This window comes from Cucumis sativus, chromosome 3, assembly GCF_000004075.3.
Source record: "Cucumis sativus cultivar 9930 chromosome 3, Cucumber_9930_V3, whole genome shotgun sequence".
Lineage (NCBI taxonomy): Eukaryota > Viridiplantae > Streptophyta > Magnoliopsida > Cucurbitales > Cucurbitaceae > Cucumis > Cucumis sativus.
In genome coordinates, this window is record NC_026657.2 from 35,363,622 (window position 1) to 35,389,295 (window position 25,674).

Here is a 25,674-nt window from a genome sequence, read left to right on the forward strand (position 1 = left end):
AATTTTTTGGAAATTTTTTATAAATATAACAAAATAACAAAATATTTACGCCCTACGTAACGAAATAAAAAAGCCCATGAAGTCGGACATATTTTCTAAAATATTTTAGGTTTGTCCGTCTTTTCTATTTCTTTCTTCTATTTTGCCATTTTTCTTTTTCTTTTTCATTGTCTTTTTCTACCATTTTTATTTTACTTTTTCAAATTGTTATTTGGTTTAAGGTCGTGTATCAAATATAAAAGTTTTTTTTTTTTTTGTCAAGATATTATTTGGTTGTTCAAAATCGTGTATCAAATATAAAAGATCTTGTTACACAATCTTGAACAAAAATAGTTGCATATTGGTACACATTTAGATTTGGCTACAACCATATCTAACAAATATAAAAGATCTTGAGAAAAAAATCATTGGAACATTATACACGATCGTTTAGATTTGAGTCGTGTACCAAAAAAAACCTTGAAAAAAGATCAATCTAAATAATCATGTAGTCAAATCTAAACGATCATGTATCAAATAATCTTGAAAAAAATTCGTTTCAAATCTAAACGATCATGTAGTAAAAAAATGTCAAATCTAAATGATCATATTCCAAAGAATCTTGAACAAAAAAATCATTTAGATTTGAGTAGCCAAATCTAAACAGTAAGTCTAAACGATCGTGTACCAAAGAATCTTGACAAAAAAAGCCAAATCTAAACGATCAAATTTAAAAGACCGTGTAGCAAAGAATGCAAATATAAACGATATTGTATCAAAGAATCTTGAAAAAAAAATTGTTTAGATTTAGGTAGTCAAATCTAAATGATTTTGGTACACGATCGTGTACCAATATATTGAACACGAGTGACCAATTAATCGTGTGTTGATGAGAGCATTTTTGGTAATTTTTATTGTGGACCTGTGACTTTTTCTATTTTCAAAATTATTTTATACATTATAAATATTATAAATATTTTGCCGCTTTGATAGATTTAAGAAAACCGATTTTTTTTTTGTAAAATGGCTTGGTATTTGTGTGTGTTTTTAAATGTAAAATAAAAGCATATTTTTTCAAGAAAAAAATTAATTTTATGTTATTGAATTCCTAATTCAAACAAGATGGAACATATTGTCCTACAAAATATTTTAAATTTGAGATTTTTGTTAATCAAATTATAATTTATTATCTATTTATTAATGTTTTATACCAAGAAATTATTATTTATTTATTAATAATCTAATTTGTTATTCCATGTTGGAATTTGAAATTGGTTATTTTTTTTTATTTGAGGTTTTTCTTAACCAAATTGAAATTTAGTTATTTACTATATTTTCTTTTTCTAATAATTTGAATTTTTATTAAAAATATATTTTTGACCTTTTAAATTTGGTTATGTTGATACTTTTTAGATGATAAATTGATAAATACTATCACAACCAATTTATGATGGTGAGTGACTGATTGCACCCATTTATCAAGGTAAACTTTTTTTTTCGTCCTTCAATCTATCACGTCTACATGTTACAGTTGACAAGGATAGAGGATGTTTTCAAAGTAATTGGCCCCGTCTTGTTAACTATCCATTTAACTAAGTTGCTCGAATCGAAACCACGACTCTTTCTATAACATTATGGCATCTGAGGCTTTATGTCAATGGAGACGGAGGAAGGTGAACATCAAAGTTTTGAAATTGGCTTCAATGGAGATGAAAAAGAAGAACGGAAAGGTTTTGAAATCGTTTATTCCCATGTAAATTAATTTTTGCTAATGTAAAACATGTACATTTGCTATTTTTCTGAATACCTTTTAAAAGAAACTGGGCCTGCTTAAAGGCCCATTACTGTTTCATCTGATTCCGAAAGACCTACTCGCTTCTTCTCGGTCTGGCGCTTTTCTTCTTCCTTCCCCCCCCCCCCCCCCCCTCCGTTCTTCAACCTCCGCGGATCCTCGCGCAGTTGATCACAGTGAGTCAAATTCAACTAATTTGCTTCCACCATTTCTTTGTTTTTCCGGTTTGATTTGTAGTTTTCTTAATTATCCATTAATATCTGTAGCTTACGGTTCGTTAAACCATATGATTGGACTTTAAACTTGAATTCGTAACTATGCTCTTCTCTCTTTTATTTTTATTTTGTTCTTTTGGAAATTTATCTTTCATCTAAGCCAAGACTGTTCGAAAATTAATACTCCATTCAGACATTCATTGCTGTCGACCAACTTGCATTGTTTTGTGTTGTTTTCTTGCAGGTAAATTCTGTTGAATCCTGCTTCTATTGTGGTTTTGCAGTTGAAGACGCAGAAAAATGGGAATTATTGAAAGAATTAAAGAAATCGAGGCCGAGATGGCTCGGACTCAGAAAAATAAGGCCACGGGTACTTGGCTTCATTCATTAATCTCTTCTCATCAGTGTCTTCCTTTTACGTGAGTTGTGTATATACCACAATTTGTATGTACTCTATTTTGTCTAAGTGTTCAAAATGGTCTTTTTTTTTTTGGATTACTTTCTCAAATCTCAGAATATCATCTTGGTCAGCTCAAGGCAAAGATAGCAAAGTTGAGGACGCAGTTGTTAGAGCCTCCAAAAGTATGGATGATATCTTTCTTTTCCTCCATTGTCTTCTGTTTCTTTTCTTTTTTTTTTAGTGTGTAAGCTTTGCTTAAGTGAGACTCGTAAGAGTGCATTTGTTTCTCTCGTCGTGCAGTCACTTATCTGATTGGAAATTGATGGCAGCTGGTGTTGCTGTTTAAACTCTTGAATTTCATCATACTACAAGTCGTTTTCTGAATAACTCATTATTCACTCATTATTGACACCGAGAAGTTAATTCAAAATTTCAATAAATATTGCCTCTTTTATAATTACTCGTGCCATCCATGTTCTTCTTCTTCTTTTTCCCAAGGAAGTTATAAATCCAAATCATTATTATCAAATGTTACATATTTTTCTTGTACAGTCACTCCTATCCCAAGCTTGTTCTAAATTCAGTTAATGTTGAATTACATTTTTTTTAATGAAATGTCATGTTATCAAACCAGACATTTTTGTACAAGTGTTTTGATACCCAAGCAAAATAAGTTTGATATTATTAATCAGTGTGTTTAGAATTTTCATATTACTGATACTGGATATTTCTCCCTGGCCCCCTTGTATGGTGGGATTTGTGAAAAATGACTTTCATATTTATCATTTTTAACCTGATGCATTCAGGGTTCAAGTGGAGGTGGAGAGGGTTTTGAAGTTACAAAATATGGCCACGGGCGTGTTGCACTCATAGGATTCCCAAGGTTTTTCCTGTTCTTTTACAATAGTTATTTTTCTTAGTCTGTAGAAAAGAGATACTTTTGATTTGATATGGAAGGAGACACCTGCCATGGGGCTCTGAACAAAAAGTTGACGACAAGAGCTTTTGAACCTATATGCTCAGTCTGGCAGATACTTGTCTCCATACTATGTTAGCCTTTTAGTTTTTATCTTCTTTTCTTTTTAGTTTTGATAATATACAAGAGTTTTGTGCACGTCATCCTTGCGAGAGTTATACCAATCTTTGTTGCATGAGTCCAATTTCATCAGATGTTCTCCTCCTCGAAGGAAGTTATATGAAACTAGTTATTATCATTATTATTATTTAAAATTAATGTGGTCGTCAAATTTTATTAAAAGTGAATTGCAGGTTCGGTGATGCCTTGTATTTATTACTTATTAAGCAATCCTTGTATATTCATCTATAGAATAACATTGTTTTCGTACTAAAGAAATCAATCTGACAAGTCTTCTTTTTTCTTTTGTAGTGTGGGGAAGTCCACACTTTTAACAATGTTGACGGGCACTCAATCGGAAGCTGCCTCCTATGAGTTTACAACGCTTACTTGCATACCTGGGATCATACACTACAATGATACCAAAATTCAGCTGCTTGATCTTCCTGGAATTATTGAAGGTGCATCTGAAGGAAAGGGCCGTGGTAGACAGGTAAGCTAGTTTTTTTTTTTTTTCTGTTGTACATTTATAGGACACTATAACCATTTTTAGGTGTTATAATCTCATGTTTTGTTTGTTTTATTTGAAGATTCATTTTTTATAGTCCTTTTGTTTTAGCTTCTCAGACCACTTTCCTTTTAACTATCCAATATATTGGTTATCATGGATGTAAATTTGTTTGAATTTTATTTACAGGTTATTGCTGTTTCCAAGTCTTCAGACTTAGTCTTGATGGTTCTTGATGCCTCAAAAGTAAGTTTTAACAGCTATATTGCTTTGATGCGCGTTCTGTTATCAAACCTTGTATATGTCAAATCAAAATTAAGGCTCTATGTTTGAATTTGTCCGATTGCATTAGATAGCCTCAGACCTCGTTGTTATCTTCCCAGGATTTGTTTTCTTCACCCACAGGCCACACCCATTTTTCTAATCATGATACTCTAGAGGTGATCAGGTGGTTAGTTTAAGGAGAGGGGATGTTAGAATTTGGAACCGTCCCACGTTTGAGGGTTCACTTGTTCTTTTTGCCATTTGCTTTGTTCCCTTTCTCCTACTCAGGGAGCCTTAGTACACAATACATTGGTGTTATAATTTCCTGGATGTGTTTGCTGCTGTGTGCTGCGTGCTGCGTGCTGAACAATTACTTTTGTACTTTTTCTTAGTCATGGTAGTTCAGTTCATTTCCCTATTCATGGTAGCTTAGTTTATTTGCAGGAATCATTTGAAAGCCTAATATCAATTCTCATATTTTCTAGTCATATAAATCCTTTCATGGTTATTGTTAAGAGATGCTCCCTCCCAATTTCATGACAGTTGCATGGGTCTCTTCACAAGCAATTTTTTCCTGATATGCTGGACCCCTATTAGGCCAATATTTTGCTTTTAAACTTTTACTCATACGGTGGTGATTGTGTATTTTAACGTCATTCATTAACTATTTGAAAATGATAAGCAACAAATGCTACGTTTTTGAATGATTATTTAATATTATTTGCAATTCTACTGGTATATTCAGTTCAGAGCACTTTTTGTAGTATATTTATTGTAATTTAGTTCTTACCTTCTTATGGGAATAATTTAAGCCAACTCTTCCGTAACACTACTTCTGTGTAATCTTTAGAGTGAGGGCCATCGTCAGATTCTAACAAGAGAGTTGGAAGCAGTAGGCTTGCGTTTGAACAAGAGACCACCTCAAGTAAGTTTTTGGCTTTGCTAGTTTCTTTACTGGTGTTCCTATTTTCTACTTCAATTTGGCTTCTCATTCATCCATGTTGGCTGTTTAATCAGTTAGCACTTCGATTTTATGGGATTTAATTCTAATGTGCAGATATATTTCAAGAAGAAAAAAACAGGTGGTATTTCATTTAATAGTACCCTTCCTTTAACTCATGTTGACGAGAAGCTGTGCTATCAAATTCTGCACGAGTACAAAATTCACAATGCAGAGGTATAGCTTCCACCTAAACGTAGGTTACTGGCTTTCACTCTTAATTTGTGATCTATATTCCTTTTATTGGTACCTTCATTTGATGGCCAAAGCATCGGTGATTACTTCCTTTGATATTGTTGAAGAAGTAAAATATGCCTTTAACTGTGTAAGAGATACTCAAGAACACATGACAACTCAAGAACAATCAAATATGGAAAATATATTGAAATGTAAGCTACAATGTCACAAGAACAAGTAATAACCCTAGCCTTTCAAGAGGGCTAGACCCTCCCAAATTCCCACTCAAGGAAATTCACTACAAAATTCTTCACACTTTGCTCTCAACCCAAACCCTCTATTTATAACAAAAAAGCCCCAACTAAATTACTATCGAATTACTAATATGCCCCTTCCACTAATCCTACTAATATTCTACTAATAACCCCAGATATTTCTAACTAAGTCCCTTACATAAGCTAAGTTCATATTTGAATACTTTTTAATTTGAACTTACATTTAAGGAAGTTGTCTGTTAGTATCCATGGCACTAGGTGGATTCATCCATTTTTGCACTCTCCCATGAATTTTTTTTTATTACTTTCCATTGTAGCTGGTAAAATTAAAATTGATTGTATAGCAATCAGCTTGATAAAGTTGATTGTACATGTACTAACTAGAGTTCATCTCAAAATTTGTAAATAGACACTTCATTTCACTTCGTAATTTTTCCCTTATTCCCATTTGGAGCCCAAGGATCACCTCTGACAGACAGTTCTAACTTTTAAGTATCCAGAGGTTGACCTTTTTGTTCATGAAGGGTCAAGTAGCATATGTGCACAAATTATTTTCTGTCTTCTACATGATTCTGTTTTCTGCATAGATAGATGGTCTTAGATTAGTTTCGCGCCACTCTTTCTATATTTGACATATCAACGTGGCCACTATATTGTTTCTTTCAGGTACTCTTTCGAGAGGATGCCACGGTTGATGATCTTATTGATGTAATTGAGGGTAACCGCAAGTACATGAAGTGTGTATATGTCTACAACAAGATTGATGTAGTTGGTATTGACGATGTAGACAAGTTAGCCCGTCAGCCCAATTCAGTTGTCATTAGTTGTAATCTCAAGGTATGTTCTATCATTTCAGTTGCTACTGAGTTTGAGTGGAGACTTTTATGTCTGCTCTTTGATACCCTGTTGGACCTACTGACACGTCTTGCATTCTCGCACTTGAAAATCTTCCTGTAGTGTTCAATCTTTTGTGGTTTTACTTTTCTCTAATCTTCTATTTGTTTATGTAATAAAATATTACCCAAGGGCAGAAACCTGTAGTTAAGATGCATTCACACCACATGTCTGTTGTGAATTCAAGGTAGTCTAAGCAGTAAATATGTTGTTTAAATGTAGCTTGCCAGTCTATATGGATTTTACTATAATGAATCTCTCTTTTCTGTTATTTGGACAGTTGAACTTAGACAGACTACTATCTAGGATGTGGGAGGAGATGGGCCTTGTTAGGGTTTATACCAAGCCTCAAGGGCAGCAACCTGATTTCTCAGATCCAGTTGTTCTTTCTGCTGTATGTCTTACACTCCCTTTTCCCTTCTAAGATCATTTATTAATGTTTGTTTTAATTTTATCTTTTTTCGTCATTGCTCCATGAATGTAATTTTAGGATAGAGGTGGCTGTACAGTGGAGGATTTCTGCAATCATATCCACAGGAGTTTGGTTAAAGATGTCAAATACGTGCTTGTATGGGGTACAAGTGCACGACATTATCCCCAGCATTGTGGCCTTGGTCATGTTCTTAATGACGAGGATGTGGTTCAGATTGTTAAGAAAAAGGTACAGAATGTTGTTTGTCTTGGCTAATTTAACTGGGACCGCGTCATAGTGTAATTATTCAAGCATTTTGGTACCTATAGCATAGTTACATAACTCCTCATTTTTCATTTTGACTATTAAATTAAAGATTTTATTTATGCATGCATCTTGGGTGTGTATATGAGACGTGCAATTTGAATTTTTCAGGAAAAGGAAGAGGGAGGGAGAGGTCGTTTCAAGTCGCATACAACTGGTCCAGCTCGAATATCCGACAGAGAAAAGAAGGCTCCTTTAAAGACATAATTACAGCGTGTAATGATACCAAGTTAATCTGGAGTGGAGTGCTTGTTTGAAGCTTGATGCGAAGCTCTACTATCCGTTGAGGATGTGTGACATATCCGGTTAGTTTTATATCCCAGTCAATCGACGAAGATTATGATTTGAGATTATATTGTTGCTTTCACTGGGCCCTGCTCATCATCGACAAAACTTTCTTAGACCACAATGTATAATTGGAAGTGATTGATAAGAGAAACCCATTGTATTTTAGATGTTAAGATGTACTAGAACTACAATTCGATGCCCTTTTCTTAAAAGTTATGAATTATGAAAGATATGCCAAAAGTTTTATATTTTGGCTCGATGAAATTTGGTTGGAATTTGAACCACCCATTGATATTACTGACTTAGCTCGCTAGTTTGTGCTCTTATTTCAATACATTTATAATATATTGACATAAGCCACCCCTAATTCTTGCCAATTTCTTGACTTTGATTGAAATTTTGGTTTGTCGTTGAAGTTAATTCCACCTTATTCTCCTTCAGTTAAAGTTTAGCGCGATGGTTTGGTCCAAGAAATGAACTATTATTTGTGGATTTGTGCATTTTGTCTTTAAGAAGTCTTTTTTCTTCTTTTGATTTCTAGTAGTTACAAGCTTGAAAGCGGCAGTTTAAAAGTTGGTTTGCTTTGCAGTTTGGTCCTCTTACTTTTGGTTTGAAAGGAATGCCTTCCTTGTCGGCTCAATGGTCTTCAGTTGGCGTTGGCTATGAAGTTTTTATGTTCTCTAGCTTTGGTTTCTTTTCTGGAGGTTTTAAGTGTTTGCTTTTTGGTGTATTCTCTTTTGTATCTGAATATTATTTTCTTCTTTTGTTTTTCTCAGTTTTTTTCTCTCTCTTTTGAAGGTTATTGTATTTTTTAGCATTAGTCTCTTTTTCGAAGAAAAAGTATGGGTTCCTCGTCTAAATACATATATTGATACAAGAAACTAACCACTTTTATGGAGTCCGGAAGAGCAGGCTTGGATTAGCTAACCATCAGTAGAATCATTTGTTCTTTTGGCATAAATTACAATCAGATTAAATTACATATATCGGTCCTTCTATTGAGCTTTCTAATTACATAGTTTTTCCACTAATTCTGATTTGCCAAATATTCATATGCACAAACACTAAGAACGCCTAATTAATTAAGGAGAAGATTTCATGAAGATCTTGAAACCCAGCTATACCCAGGAAATTTTTTGATTCCTCTTTCAACCATCACGTTCCTAACCTTTTCTGCTTCATTCCATTCCTTCATCTGAGCATATGTATTCGCCAAAAGTACGTAGTTTCCGGTATTCTCAGGTTCCATTTCAAATAGATGTTTAGCAGCAATCTCCCCCACCTCCAAATTACCATGGATCTTGCAAGCTCCTAGCAATGACCCCCATGTTTTAGCATCAATTTCCCTCGCTCCCTTAATAACATTGTATGCCATTTCAACCTCACCAGCTCTTCCAAGGAGATCAACCATGCATGCATAATGCCCCTTCTGTGGCTCAATGCCAAAACCCTTCCTCATAAGTTCAAAATACTTGCATCCTTGTTCAATCAACCCTGCATGGGCACATGCATTTAGTACGCCAATGAAACAAATTTGATTTGGCTTTATGCCTTCTTCTTCCATCTTGGAGAACAGATCCAAGGCTTCCTTGGCTTTTCCATGGTCAGCCAGGGCTATGATCAACGTACTATAAGTTACAACATCTCTATCCTTCATTCTATTGAATTCTTCTTGTGCCCTTTCAATATTACCGAACTTCGAATGCTTGTGGATCAATGCATTGGAGACAAATAGAGTCCGATCTGCAATTGAAACATGTATGAAAAGCCAACTAAGTGTTAGAATTTGGATTTTAAATCGTTCCTCTTGCTTGATTCTATATCCTATCATATTAGTTAAACTTAAGTCGTCTTTAGAGATTTAGTGTGCTTGGATAGGACCCTTTGACTCTGAATATAAGTGTACCGAACTTACCGCAGCACCCTTCATCAACCTGGTCAATTAATTTGCTCGCCATCTCAACATCCCCAAGTTGAACACAAGCGGATAATGCTCCTACAAGTGCTACCTCATTGGTTCCCAAATTTTTTTCTTTCATTTGCTTGTACATTTCAATGGCCTCCTTTCCATACCCATTTTGAGAATAACAAGCTACCATTGCGGCACAACACGATGAATCTGGTACCAATATTTCACCGAAGATCCTTTCGGCCTCTGCTACATCACCACACCTCCCATATCCTGCTATCATGGCAAGCTGTGAAACTGGATTTTTCTCTGGCATTGCATCATATAACTGCTTTGCAGCTTTCATGTTGCCCCAGTTGGCATACCCAGCCACCATAGTTGTCCAAGAGAATGAATTCCGCTGCCCCATTTTATCAAACAAGTCTTGTGCATCATCCATCATTCCCAGCTTAGAATATCCACGAATCATAGAAGTCCAAGCAACAATATCCTTATCATCTATTGCAAAAAACAGACTCTCAGCATCCAATATGAATCCACATTTAGCATACATATCCATCAGCGAAGTTAGCACGATCTTGTTACTTAAGAAACCCAACTGAATCACCCTTGCGTGAACTTGTCTTCCTAAATATAGCGCAGGCATACGAGCGGAGGCTGAGAGCACCGATGAGAAGGTGAATTCGGATTCCAGAATGCCTGCCTTCTGCATTCTGGCATACAAGGACATGGATTGGGGGAAATGGTAATGGTGAACATAATAGCGAATGAGAGAGTTCCAAGTGAAGTGATTAGTAGAGTTGGGTATTTGGTCGAACAGGTGGCGTGCGTAGAAGTGATTGTCAGATGGAAAGGAAAGCAGGCGGGTGAGTAAGTTGGGGAAGAGAGGACGGAGATGTTGGGATTTGATGAGAAGGCAGTGAATTTGTTTAAGTTCAATGACACTTTGGGTAAAGGTGATGCATTGGTTGAGGGTGGATGAATTAATGTGACAGCAGGTGAGGTTTGGGAGTGGGGGATGAAGGTTGGGGCGCATCTCATAGAAGAAGCTCACAAAGGACTCTTGTTGAGATGTTATTCATTTAGGAATTAGGGGATACGATTGAGAGTCATGGATGCTGATCTCAGTCTAATCTCCAAGAAAATAAGGATCAGCATCATACCAAAATCAACCATGTAAGTATTCTTAATTTAGGGGTTGAGCAGTTGAACGATCTCTATTTCAAGACAAAGGATATTGCACACTCGTACTAATTCACAAATACCATATTCACATATTAAAATTTAGTGTAAATCAATTAACCATTACATTAACCTTTTTTTTTTTTAATTAATGAAAGCTGCTATAAATAGGTAGATGTCAAACAAACAAACAACTTGACCCGAATACGGAAACAAGAAAATATAATATTTAAGTAATAAAATATAATATATAAAGAGATAAAGAAATAAGAAATTTAGAAAATAATTAAGAAAAATCAAATCTCAAATTCCTCCACTATCTCACATTAATTTCGAAACTCATCCAAAACTCTTTATGTACAGACAACTTGGCAAGTAAGAGGTGGATTACATGATCACTAGTGGACATATATATAGTTTAATAGTATTTATAATACTCCCCTTAGATGCTCATTACATATATGAAATATGTTTCGTTAAAACCTTCCTAGGAAAAAATCCTAATGAAAGAAAAAGAGTATATATAAATGAAATTTACTTCACCTCATGGACACATCATTAAATGGTATGTACCAATTTTTTAAAGATTGCGATAGGTATTGATTTTGTAAATAAGTTTTCTAGGTTTATCTTTTGAATAAATTTGTTGTAATGTGATGTCATTTTCTTCAAGATCATGAGTATGAAAAAGTTTCGGTGAGATGTGCTTTATTTTATCACTTTTAATATAATCTCATTTTATTTAAGCTATACATGCAGTGTTGTCTTCTTATGATGTTGTTGAGGAAGTCCTGAATGTGTTGAACATTGATTTTAATCATATAAATTCTTGACTAATCTCATGAATTGCAAGAATTTTGATATGATTTGAGGAGGTGGTTGTTATGGTTTGCTTCACTAATTACGAACATATAACACCTCCTCCACATGTGAATAGATAACTTATTGGAGATCTAGTTTTGTTTGTATCCAGAATCCGTAAAACCAACTAGATTAGAATATTATTTCTTTGAATAAAATAATATCTTATCAATTGTTCCTTGGAGGTATCGAAGTAAATGTTTAATTTCATTTCAATGTCTTTTTTGTTAGAGAAAAACTATATCTAACTAATAAATTTAATAAAAAAAACAATATCTGGTCTTATATTATTAGCGAGATACATAAGTGCACCAATTGCACTAAGATATGGTACTTCTAGACTAATGAGTTCTTTATTATCATCTAGAGGTTGAAATATATCTTTCTTCACATCTAGTGAACGAACTTGCATTGGGATGTTCAATGGATGTGTTTTTATCCATATAAGATCTTTTCAAAATCTTTTATGTATAAGTTGATTGATGAACAAATACCTCATCTGCTAGATGTTCAATTTACAAACCAGAGCAAGATTTTTTTTTTTTTTTTGAGATCTTTCATCTCAAATTCTTTCTTAAGATATTCTATTTTATTTGAAAGCTCCTCAGAAGTTCCAATTATATTTAAATCATCAACATATACAGTTATCATAGCAAATTCTTACTGTGATTTCTTTATAAAAACGCATAGACATATTGGATTATTTTGATATTCTTCTTCTAATAAATATTCACTCAGGCGATTGTACCACATTCACTCTGATTGTTTCAATCCATATAATTAATGACCTCTGTAACTTTATTGAACATTGTTTCTAAGAACTTGATTTATATGTTTCAAGTATCTTAAATCAACTTATACAGTTATCATAGCAAATCCTGACTCTGATTTCTTTATAAAATCGCATGAACATATTAGATTATTTTGATATTCTTCTTTTAACAAATATTCATTTAAGCAATTGTACCACATTCACTCTGATTGTTTCAATCCATATAGTTAATGATCTTTGTAACTTTATTGAACATAGTTCATGAGAACTTGATTTATATGTTTTAGGTAGCTTAAATCATTATGGAACTTTCATATAAATACTATTATCAAGAGATCCATATAAATATGTTGTGACTATATTCATACGATGAATGTCCAGATTTCCATACACAGTAAGGCCAATTAAAAATTTTAATGTGATAGCATCCACCTTCGGAGAATATGTCTCCTCATAATCAATTTTGGGTCTTTGTGAAAAACCTTGTGCAACTAGTCATTTCTCTTTAGGAGTTTCGAAAAATCTCCCACATCCAAATTAGACATATTGAATAAATCGAATATATCATCTTAATAGGCACAATTGGCTTCTACGTTTTTTTTTTTCTCCCTTTTTTTCTTCTCTAAGGAAGCTTCATATAGGCCAACTAAGTGTTTTGATATATGTATGGGAAACACATGACTAATGTCTAGTCATTTCGTATCGGTAGCATATTTCTTCATCGCTTTTTGATTTTTGTGGAGCTTTCCCTTTATGATCATTGGTCCTTGTGGTTCTTTTAAAATTTGGATTATAAGAAGGACCACCACGAAAATGATAATTATTTCTTCCTCTTCCACGATCTCTTCCTCGACCATGGCCATGATCTTGTCCGCGATTAAAATTCACAAAACTCGCTTTAAGAAATGGTGTTGTTCTAGTTGGTTGGGATTCGTGATTTTTCATCATTGACTTGTTATTTTGTTTGACAACAAGAAGACATGAGATGAGTTCATAATATTTTGTAAAACCTCTCTTGATTTAAAATCTTGTAGCCTCAAATGTATCCAATCATAATGAGCTTAAGGAAGATGAATTAATTTTAAATGATCATACATTTTTTTCAATTTATTCCACAACGTATGAGAATCTTTTACTGTTAAATATACTGATTTTAAATCCTCATTAATGTGATGACAACGGAAAATCATAACTTTCGCTTTCTCTTGCCTGGTCAATGCATTTCATTCTTTAATTGTATGTTCGAGATTCATTGTGTCTAGATGCATGCATTTCAGCATAAAAATTCCATGACAAATAATTGTTACTATTATTGTGAAGAGCTGTAAATTATTTCGTAAGATTTTTCATGGTAATGTTATCATAAAAGATTATAATTATATTAGAAATTTAAAATATATTAAATATGCAAAATAATATTTATTATAACAAGTAGGAAAAAATCGACATACCGTTAGAACCTACCTTTGACGAAGGAGGCGACCGGAGCTTCGTGTTGATAACGCATTGTAAAAATGAAGCATAACTAGAATACAAAAATCGAAAAAATATAATATTTAAACAATAAAATATATAAAGAAATAAGAAATAAGAAATTTAGAAAATAAGAAAATAATTTAGAAAACCAAGTCTCAAATTTCTCCACTATCTCCCACTGATTTGGAAACGCATCCAATCTTGACGTGTATTTACAAATCCACGAAAGCTCTCTATTTATAGACAACTTGACAAGTAGGAGGTGGATTACATGGCCACTAAGAGGCTATGTTTGCTTGACACATGATAGTCACCTAGTGATGAACACTAATGATAATATTTGTAGCATTACATCTACATATTTTAATAGTATTTATAAATACTTGCAAAATTGTGTTTTAGTCGAATTTTGAATTTGGATTATATTGATTTGCTACTAAAGATTTTAGAGTGTGGAAATGTATAAACTCCGAGCAAAAAATGCTTTAATTGATGTTTTTGTAAACAAGTGGAGATGCTCCATGACTTTGATTCACATATTTTTCTCTCTTTTTCTCAATCATTTTCTTTTTGTAAAGCTGCATATCAATTGTTTTCTTTTTACCATTCTCCCATACATTTTCTTAATTTGGTATCAACAAAGCTGTTTTTAAGGTCTTCTCATGTTGTCATGTGTGAGATTCTCCCAATAACACATTTTTTTCTTTATTCATTCATTCATCTTTTTTGACCTCAAAACCAACCCTCCACTTTTTTTATAATCTCCCTATCTTCTTCTTACATTAACAAATAATAATGAACTACAAAACCCTATCTCTAATACGTTATTTCATATTTTCAATATAACTACAACTTGTGAACACATACACAACTCAACACCTACATAATAACTTATTCACTCTTCTTTGAAATCTTTAAGCCTTTAATACCTCTTCTCATGTTCTACTCAAAAAGTAATTAATTAAATTGAGTCAACTTTTACTAGATGAATGTTTCCAATATGAGTTTGAACAAGTTGATGAAAGCTAACGTAAAATAAAAAAAATAATTATTTGAAAAACAAAGGGGGAGGGGGGAGGGAATATGAAAAGGATAATAATGAATGTTTATAATAATATGAGAATGATCCACTTGGCGGATGTTACGGAGAACGAGTGGGCACACGTGTGGATGCGCGACAGTTGTGGCAATTATATGGGCCCAGCCCATCACGTGCAATGGTGGAAACTCACTAATGGGCTGCCCCTCCAAATCCAAATCCAAATCCTTCCCCTTCCCGGTGTTTTTGTGGGCCACTCGAGCCCACTAAGTTTCAATCACCCTTTTTCTAATCTTTTTCTATTACCAACCACACCATCATCTCTCTTCTAAATATTTAATACATCATACAAACCATATATTCATTGTTTGGTCAAAATATCTTTTTTTTAATACAACTTAAATTTATCATCTATTGCTAGTTCATTGTTCATTTCTTCATAAAAATAATAATAATAAATTGTTAAAGCATATATAGTTGACCTAATTACAATATTAAAACATTTACGATCTTCATACAAAGTGGATTTTAATAAGAGAGTTGATGATAGTGTAAGATTGAATTTTCTCCCTTTACTTCAAATGGAAGTTTAGCTAACCTTTTTTTTTTCTTTCTTTCTTTTGTGTAAACCTAAAGCGTCTCATATTGTAAGTGAATTTAACTTTCAACCCATCAATTCTTTTGCATACTTTATTTTCATTTAATTATTATTGTATTTCAATATCTAATATTCCAATTGTTTTATCAAGTTTGAAAATATAACAAACCTTTAACATTCACTTTATACATAGTTTAATTTGAATTATGAATTGTGATATATTATGTGTAAACATGTACATCTGGTTGAGTAAATGTTTTGAGTATGGTGTTAATTGAGGCATTAATATAATAATGATGTTTGAACCGAAAAAAAATAAAATAATATACGTTGTTAATTATCACTAAGTTTATATGGTGATGGTGGAAGGCATTCTTATCTTCATGTGCATGGTATATGTATCAAAATGTTTTGAGATGTTTCCATTAAAGAACACTTATTTCGTATTGTCTCTCTCACTCAACTACACTAACCAAATTCCATTCACCTTTTAATTTTCTTCTAATATTATTTTCACATGTCATGCAACTAAAGAAAATAAATGAGATGTATGCCACTTTTCTTCATCATCCACTACAAATGTTTTCTCCAATAATTCATAGATTATTCAAATTTTTATTAGCTTTTGTTCCTTTACTTTAAATATTTGTTATAACTAAAGTTTAGTCTATATTACAAACTGATCAATTAATTAAATGAGTTATTAATGTAATTGTATTTAACTTAGGAAAACATGCTTTATGAACATGAATGGAAGTTGTTGGAAACTTTGTGAACTAGCTAGGGATTTGATAACTTTAGGTAAGAAAATTTGCATGCATGAGTGCACAGTTTGATATGATATAGTTGAAGTTGTTGAAAGTGAGGTTATTATCATTATTACTCAGTTATTTTCATCTCGTATGAGGAAGAACTTTTTTTTTAAAAAAAAAAGAGTATTTAAAAATGTGGTAGTTCAAAAATTTATTGGGATGTTTTAGAGTTGTTAAATAGTACTATTCAACATGTTTTTAAGAGACAAGTTTATTTATTAAAGTAAGAAATGGTCTATTCAAATGAAACTATTTCATCAGTCATTCAATGAAATAGTCACCCAAATATGACAAATCAAATAAGCTGTATATCATATACTCCAAATACAGTTTCTTTTTTTAATTTTGTTTTATGTAACATCCTATTTTAAAACTATTTTGTTTCATTTTGAGCTTACAATATATAATTTCCAAACCTTTTAATAAAAAAATATGGTTGTTACATAAACTTTTTATTTAATTACTCCTAATAATAATATGATCAAATATAAAATAAAACTATCTCTGGTATGTATTAAAAATTTCGCTATATTGCAAAGGTATATATTTACATATATTATCATATATTTACACACATATAAAAGTAATTGAAACGAAAAGCAAAGGTACATAAGGATGGACTTTTGTTCAAAATGGAGAGTTGGAAGGTTGTTCTTGAAATTTTTCTCCATCAAGTTAAAACCTCTAGATATGAATATACATATATCATCATTAATTTGAACTTTATATAAAAAGGACAAGAAAGAATTATGATGCGCCCACACGTATTGTGGAAAAAGAAAATTAAATCATAAAACCATGGGGGGAAAAACTCAAATATAAAAAACCCAAACAATATATTCATATAATATTAGAGGGGGCATCCAATGTTAAAACTTTTAGGAATCTGAATTTCACATATCCTTTGTTAAAAATCACTTGAGGATCATTATTGGGAATGAAAATGGAAGGGACCCTCTTAATGTAGGTTTAGAAATAGGCAAGAAGCATAGGAAAATTAAAGAAGGTGGGAATGCAAATAACAATAATTAAAGGGGCCATTCTTTTTTATGGTATATATATATATATAGATGGCAAAAAATGAAGATGATTGAAAACCCTAATTTAGAGAGAGGTCCCTACATAGAACTTGTATGAAAAACATAAGCATAGGATAATGTTGGATATAGTGTTACTTGTGCATGGTTGGTGAGTAACATAACATGCCAAGCAAAGGATTTGTTCTATAAATAATAATAATAATTCTCTCTATCAATGAAACCCCCTTTAATGGAGTTTGTACCCAACACCCCCTACTTTCTTCTTTCTTCTTTCTTCTTTCTTCTTCTAATGGGGAAGCTTCCTAGCTTGACCTTAAACAGGCCCCCCCACCTTCCCCTCTATCTCTTCCATTATAATTGAGTTGAAATATTTCTTTTGTTTTCAAGCATATATTAGGTGAGGATTTATTCTATTATATGACATCACCTATCACCTTTCATTGCTCATTTACATGCTACTATTTCAATTCCATTTCACACAGTTATTAACGGTCTCTATACTAATTACAAATAGTTGTGTTTGGACTACAAATTATTCTAGGTTTAGAATCGTTACAAATAGAAATTTCAAATAATGATATACTATAATTTAGTGTAGGGTTTATAGTGTTTAGAAATATAAACTATCATAATTGTAATCCCAACATGAAGTGGAATATAATAGCCCACTTGACTCACTTAAAGCTGAAGATCAATCACCCATAGTATTTTTGGCAATTTGAACATCGTTAAATTGATTTAGTCATATAAACAACTCCAACAAAAAGGTGTGAATCTCTTTAATTTTTCATACGTTGATTAACTACGAAAAATAGAGCACATAGTATTTATTTAGTTAAACTTCAAATTGAGTTTATATAGTTTGAAGAAAAGTTAGAGTTTAGACCTACCCTAAAATAGTTTTAAGAATTAGAGTTTAATTATTCATTATTATTTACCATAAGACTATTTATGAGGATCTTATTTAGGTGTGAGAAGTAAAATAATTATTAAAAAAATTATATTGGACGACAAATTAGTTTTTATATTTTGCAAAAATGATTTTGATGTTTGTGATTTTACAAATATAGTAAAAATAATAAAATTCGATTGGGTTTTGTTTTTGCTATTTTTGTAAATAGTAATGTAGGTGTGATATAGTCTTAATTATTATAACTTATTTTTTTTATCATTTTTTCAAGTAAGCCCTATATTATAATATAAATAATTAAATTCTAACTTTTTACTATTTCAAGACGATCATATTCACCTTTTAACCTATTTAATTTATTGGGTCGATAATGGGTGATGTGAATTTGAAAGGGTTTCCTATATTAAAGTAAAAATGCAATTGAAAAACTAATGAAAAACATATGAAAAATATTGTATAGTACTTTATGGACCATATAATCATATATTTAGTCTCTGTCTTTTTCAATAAATTTAAAGGGCCATATAATATATTTAGTCCATCTTTTTCAGTTAAATTTGTCAACACACAACTCTTTACTAAATAACTCTCTCTTTGTCTACATCTTGCAATTTCCTTATTTCCTTTATAAATTAACCAAAAAAAAATATATATTTTTGATTTAACTCATAACAAAATGATAGTTAATGTTGGAAATTTTACTTAAATTTTAGGGGGACAGAGGAAATGTGTCATAATTAAATGGAATTTTTTTTTAAAAAAGTACTGAAAGCAATAATAATTAATAATTAATGAACATGTGTGAAGCATATTATAGGAAAGATAGCCTCACCAAACCCAATTATAAAACTACCTTTTTGTATTAATTAAAATAATAATCTGTTGCCTTTTGCCCACCATGCATCTCTGTTCAATCTTTAACTTGTAGCTATGAATATAATGATCATCAAAACCCAAATAATAATAATAATAATGATAACAATAATAATTAAGAATAAAGATGATTAAATTTGGATTATAAAGTCAAAGCAAGAAATAATAGATAATTAAGTGAAATTATGGTCATGATTTTCAACATTTGTCAACGATTTGACATAAGTTTAGGGTAAGCTACACTTATTTTGCCTCATACCCATTTATAACACTATCATCATATCAAACAGTCAAAAACATTTATTACATCTTTTCTAAAAGTTGGACTTTAAATTTTTCTACTCTGCTCTAATAAATAAAAGTACGAGATTTTTACTTTTAACAATTTTACTCTCAAGTTAAAACTACTATACCATTTTGATTTCTTTGTCATTTTTTAGTTAATTCTTAATAACAATTTAAAAAAAAAAAAAAAAAGAAAGAAAAAAGAAATGTTTTTAAAAAATTCTCTCCCTCTTCTTTCTTCTTTCTCTCTTTTAAAATAAATTATTGATAACGGAAAGGGATGGAAGAATGATGGAAAAGGAAAGAGGATATGATTAAAACAAAAATTAATTAATAAGAAAACAAATTAAATAGCATTCAACTTTCCATCAATAATTATTTAATGCAAACCTTAATTAGGAGTAAAAAAAAAAATTTGTTGAATTGTTGAATTGTTGAATTATTTAGTTTTAAAATTCACCCAATAATACAATCTAGTCCAAATTTGAGAGGTTAAAAGTAATATTGTAACATTAGTTAAATTGAGAAATAAATCAAGTGTATATCTTCTTATACCCAACTAATAGTTGGTGATTTCTTGTTTTTAATTAAACTTAAGGTTAACCCTAGATTATTTAAAATACACACTTCAGCATTTTATTTTATTTTTCAAAATGATGGACTTATTATTTAAACTAAACAACTAGAATATATTTAAAGCACACCATGATCTCTAAATTCAAAATCAAGAGCATTTCTTTAATTATCCCAATTATATCCAACCCCTATGCTTCATGTTGGATTGAATGAATCCTCTATGGTGTCAAATTTTCTTTTAAGAATCCCTAATGAATAATAACAACAACAAAAAAGTTACTAATTTAATCTTCTATAAAATCATATAATGATAATTAAATTGTCTCATCTTTCACTATTGCTATGTTACTTATCAAAAAGTCACCATCCCCCCCTTTTAAGATATAATAATATTAAATCTCTCCCTTTTTGCCTATTTATTTGGAAGATACCTAAACCCTATTACCCTAAGAGTGGAAAACCAAATGAGTAAAAAATGGTAAAAAAGTTGAAAGGCTTCGTAAAAGTAGGAACCTAAATATACAGTAATTATAATCCCTACAATAGAATATATCTTCTTCAAACAACAACAACAACAACAACCTTTCAACCTTTAACAAAATATTTCTTTCTTAACATTGTCTCTCTCTTCTTCTAATATTAATCATCGTGTATGAATAATATTATTTCAATGATCGGAGTAGATAATTGATGTAGATGAAGGTTAATAATTAATTGTTAAATAAAAGAAGGGCAGGTTTGTTAAATTAATTAGGGTTCCCTAGAAATGATTTGATATAAAATATTGTAATAATTAGGTTAAACATATGATTTGAAGTAGGAAAAAGAGAAAAGAGTGTGGATACTAATTAATTAGAGAGATTAAAGTAAAACGAAAGATATAATTAGATAATTAAGAAAGCCACTCTCTCACCCTCCCCACTGGCATTAGCTATAGGGTTTAGGGCATTTGAAAGCCTATTTGTTCTACTTTTGACTAATAGGTTTATGTAGCCTTTTCCTTTTCCCACACCCTAACCTAAGGTTGCTTTCCAAAACCCTTTCCCATTTCCCCCCCTTAATTTAGTTGTTAACAACAATTAATTAATTAATTAACTTTACTTAGTTTGCATATCAAAATGCCATCATCATTTTAGGGTCCCAAATCCCCCCTCTCTCCTTTCCATTTATGTCTATTTCTTTTCTTTCTAGTTTCAATTACTATATAAAATGTATGTGATTAAATTATGATTTGTAATGTGTTGGCAACTCTTAGTGTTATTATTGTCATTATTAAAATAGTACTCCTACTGTACTTTTCAATTTAAATAGCCTACTTTTATTAATTAGAGATCCACGATTACTTAACATATAAACTCTTTGATTTTCAGACGGCATATATTGAAAATGTCAGTTGAACTAAACAGTTTAACTGATTAATTAAAAAATTTTAGAGGCTTTAAAAATGGTACATATTCAATGAGAAAATAAACCTTGATCAAATTAGTATTATTTTATCTCTAGCTTGCTATTGTCCAACTAAAACACACTTTTTGAAATGTCTGGCCAAAGTGTTTTTGAGAGTTTTTTTTCTTCTTTTTTTTCCTTTTTGAAGTTGATAGTCATTTTAGTATATAATATTTTTAACTAGCAGTATATTGTGTTTGTCATTGTCAAAAATTGAAATACACACTTGGATCTTAACATTTGATTGCCCACAAATTGAGTAGAATTTAATATTATATAAACTAATTTTCTTTTGTTTGGACACTCAAATAAATGTTAGATCAAATAAATTGTTTTAGAAAAATTAGTTGAGATGTATATTTGAACAACTCACAAATACAAAAAATAACAATACTTTTGTCAATAGAATCACCACATGAAATGTTATCATTTTCTTAGAAACTAATATTTGATAAAGTATGATCTTGAAAAGATTAATTAGGTTTTGAGAAAGGATAATTTTACCATTTTTATAATAAAACTATATTTGAAAACTCAATTCAGATTGATAGGGAATATTATGCTTTCCATTTAACTGTATAGCAATAATTTAAAGAAATTCTAAATATAGAATAACCAAAATCTAAGTTGTGTAAATTGAAAGAATAACCAAAATCTAAGTTTCAGCGGGCGTAAGTGGAAAAGGATATATCAATTCAAACTGATTTCATTAAAATTTATGTTGATTGCAATGCTGAAGGGATTAAAAATTTATTAGATTTAGTGTACTGAAGAAATTGAATATAACTATATTTGACACAAAGTCAAAAAGGTTAAAAGACCACTTCTTAAAAAATATATATATATATATTAATTTTAAAAGTGAAGGGATAAATAACCATAAAAATTAAACATTGACCATAGCAATAAATTTAAAAGAAAAAAGAAATGGTTGGAGGATCCCAATAAAGTTAATGGGTGTGTGTGTGTCCCTCCATATGAATGGTAATAGTAATATAGAGAGATGATATATCACATTTAGAACCCACTTAGCCATTATAGGGACAGTACAGTAATTGTATCCCTTTCATTTCTTTTTCTTCTTCTCATATATAAAGATACATATATATATATATATATAAACACTCTCCCTGTAGAACATTCCATTTATGATGACATCCATTATTATTATGGTTTACACTTTAATTTCAAACTATTTGGAGGTGTGTTGGATTGGTATATATTTAGTTTGAGATGCATGACTATTGCTTTAAAATATTGAAGCAAATAGTAAAGGCTACAACAAATAGTAATACCACTATTATATTGGTGAAGGAGTAAAAACATGGAGAGCACAGGGTGTAATGTGTATTTGTTGTTTTACATAAAGTAGAGAGGGGGTGGGGGTGTGTGGTTAAAAGCAAAAGAAATTGAGGCAGAAAATGAAACAGAAAACAGGAAGTTGTTCAGGTGATAACTTTAACCAAAATGATGTTAAAGAGAAAAGAAAAGAAAGAGAGAATGTTGTGAATATTAATTAAGAGAGAAAACTTAAAGGCCCTTAAAAAGCCAAAGATGAAAATCAAAATTACCAACTTTTTGACAATAGAGGAATTGGTGTTATGTTGAAGCAAGGCAGGCCCCCACTCAAAATAAATAACCCACCAACAACTCAAATGGGAGAGAAAGCAAAAGGAACCCTTTCTCTCTCTCTCTAAACCACTTGATTGACTTAGAAAATCTGCCCTTCGCTTTTATTCTCTCCCATTTTCATCTTCCTCTTCTTCCTCTCTTCAACTTTATAATTATTCATCCATTTATTTAACCTATCCTACCTTATGTTATAAATTCAGTTTCCAAAATTCCCTTCTTATCTATTTCTAGCTTAATTTTCAATCCATTACATATAAAATTTAACTTCTTCTTTTTTTTTTTTTATTGTAATATGAAACATTGAACTTTCTAATTTGATGAGAATTGCAAAGAAGTTAGGGTTGAAATCCATAATAAACCTATTGATGTAGGCATTAATAATTGGAAGAACAAAAATTATATTATTTTTTGAAATTTTAAAACACAAGTACAAACGTTATAATAGTTTGAATTTTATTATTATTAAAACAAATTAAATTGAAATTCGTGCAGTAACAACAACTTCTTGAACTTTAATTTGATTCCAAGTTTAAGCATGAATATCCATAATAATGATTACGAATAAAGTGGAACTATTTAGAACCATATAATCCTTTTCTTTTTCATAAAATGTTTGTTTTATTTAACTTATGCTACTCTCACAATCCTCCACTCTCCTATTCTCCACGTATTTACATTTCTTAGAAAAAGAATTTCAAACTTCACTAGAAGAAAATTAATTAATTAATTAAGATATTTTGTACCTAATAAAATAGTCACTTTCAAGCTAATAATAAGTGCCACAATTTTAAATTTTCATAGTAACATCTAATGGAAAGAAGAAGAAAAACCCAAAAATAGAAGAGAAACTAATTATTCTCTTATGTAAGCCCCCAAAATTCCTTAAAATTTAAAAAGAAAGAAAGAAAAGCTGATAGAACTTTTTCCCCAGATTTTGTTAACCTAATTTTGCTGGGAAAATTACAAAACCAATCCCTTAGCAATGGCACAATTAGTTTTGAAATGGGTAGTTTCATAAACTGGTAATTCTTCTCTGTATCTTTCAATTCCAATGACTGAAAGATTATCCAATTCAAACAGATCAGAACTTGAACAACTCAAAGCATCATCATCATCCTCATCATCATCTTCTTCTTCATCCTCGTAATTCATCTTCATCATATCCTCTGTTTTCACTTTCTGGTCTCTTTTCAAATTCCCGTAACTTTTTTTCAAATTACCTTTCTTCATTATGGGTTCCTCTGATTTGTGCAAAAATTTATGCCCACATGGCCGACAATCCTCGTCCACAATCACACTCACTGGGCAAAACCGAACCGATCTCTTAATATTCCCTCTTGAAGATGGCGTTTTGCTCAAACAAGACCTTGAAAATGAAGAAGCGGAGGAACAAGTAGATGTGGAACCCTGTTGAGATTTGGATTTTCTCGACATGTCGTAATCGAATTTCGTTGAGTTGATGGAACAAGTAGAGCTTGATATCTTTTGCTTGGTTTTTGGACTTCCACCATTGAAGAGAGAATTAAGAAAGCTGGCAAGTCGGGCACCGGGTGAAATCGGCTGTTTCACTTTCTTCAAATCGTGATAGATTTTCGACGCTTTAGATTTGGATTTAACAAACCCATTTTCATGTTTTGGGTTTGGAGTAATAATCTCGGTTTGAGCCCATGTATTGGTTTTGATGGGCTTCGGCTTCAGCTTCGTCGGCCGGTGAAGTGGACGTGACAGAAACTCTGTTTCGGACGAGGAAAACCTCCTACCGGCAGTAGAGCTGGACTCGGAGGAACTGGAACTGGAAAGAGTAAAATCACGAATGTTTCGGAGTTGCTTCTTATCCATCCAGCTGTCGATCATACGGAAATTGAGAGATTCAGGGTCCTGTGTAACAGTTCGGGGGAGGATGCTGTGTTTAGTTGTGAGAGTGGTTTTATGAGAATAGAAAATGAGGTGTTCTTCAGGTTGGGAGTTGGATTCGTCAATGGAACGGTAAATGGCGTCGAGAAGAGAGGAAGAGAAAGAAGGGTTATCGCGGCGAGAACGACGAGGTTGTTGGAGAAGGTGTGGATGGGAGTGATCCCACAAATCCATAGGGTGTTTGGATGGGAAAAGGTAAGTGAATTTTGGAGAGAGAGAGTGGAGAATGAAGGGATTTAGTGTTGAAGATGGGTGTGGTAATGTGGTAATGTGGTAATGAATGAAGAAGTCCACGCCTGAGGAAGAGAAGAAACAGAGGAAAAAGAAGATGATTGCCTTGCCTTGCTTTGCTTTCAGAGTTATGGGATGAGAAGGAATTGTAATGTAATGTCTCAGCCGTTTTCACTGCCTAAAATATAGAGAAATATAGGTACCATAGGAGGCTCTGTGGGTACATATTTATTTTGTTCATTTTCCATCATTTCTAATAACTAAAAGGCAACCCCAAAATATAAAAATCCTAACCTTTACCTCACTTCCTAACTTACACTCCTTCTAACCTTTTATTACAATACGAACTTACATTTCATTATAACTATCATATTATGTTTTAAACTATTATAAATCTATCTATAATACATGAGTGTGTTATATTTATAATTTCTAAAATGGAGTAATAGACTTAATTATGATTAGCAAACTCTTATTTATTTATTTATTTTTTTTTTGAAAAAGAATGTTATTCT

At 31.5% G+C, this 25,674-nt stretch overlaps 3 protein-coding genes across 4 annotated transcripts; 1 reads left to right on the forward strand and 2 right to left on the reverse strand.

Annotated features, from left to right (window-relative positions):
• Positions 1 to 1,853: 1,853 nt before the first annotated feature.
• Positions 1,854 to 8,488, forward strand: LOC101210103 (developmentally-regulated G-protein 2). 2 transcript variants are annotated; one of them, XR_004215391.1, is made up of 13 exons: positions 1,854 to 1,947; positions 2,231 to 2,356; positions 2,501 to 2,568; positions 3,193 to 3,269; positions 3,774 to 3,954; positions 4,159 to 4,215; positions 5,084 to 5,158; positions 5,291 to 5,410; positions 6,352 to 6,522; positions 6,860 to 6,973; positions 7,070 to 7,240; positions 7,427 to 7,620; positions 8,193 to 8,488. XR_004215391.1 is itself a non-coding variant. In XM_011654032.2 (12 exons), exons 2-12 carry the CDS (start codon positions 2,287 to 2,289, stop codon positions 7,520 to 7,522), a joined length of 1,200 nt encoding a protein of 399 aa, XP_011652334.1. In that variant the 5' UTR covers positions 1,854 to 1,947; positions 2,231 to 2,286; the 3' UTR covers positions 7,523 to 7,963. The 2 variants fall into 2 exon arrangements, 1 of the variants encoding a protein (XP_011652334.1); XM_011654032.2 differs by lacking the exon at positions 8,193 to 8,488 and having other exon boundaries at positions 7,427 to 7,963.
• A 34-nt stretch (positions 8,489 to 8,522) lies between these two features.
• Positions 8,523 to 10,811, reverse strand: LOC101203002 (putative pentatricopeptide repeat-containing protein At5g37570). The gene is made up of 2 exons (XM_004141164.3): positions 9,519 to 10,811; positions 8,523 to 9,346 (listed from the first exon to the last, which is right to left on the reverse strand). Exons 1-2 carry the CDS (start codon positions 10,546 to 10,548, stop codon positions 8,700 to 8,702), a joined length of 1,677 nt encoding a protein of 558 aa, XP_004141212.2. The 5' UTR covers positions 10,549 to 10,811; the 3' UTR covers positions 8,523 to 8,699.
• A 12,908-nt stretch (positions 10,812 to 23,719) lies between these two features.
• Positions 23,720 to 25,450, reverse strand: LOC101210356 (protein BIG GRAIN 1-like B). The gene has a single exon (XM_004141111.3). It carries the CDS (start codon positions 25,100 to 25,102, stop codon positions 23,975 to 23,977), a length of 1,128 nt encoding a protein of 375 aa, XP_004141159.1. The 5' UTR covers positions 25,103 to 25,450; the 3' UTR covers positions 23,720 to 23,974.
• Positions 25,451 to 25,674: the final 224 nt, after the last annotated feature.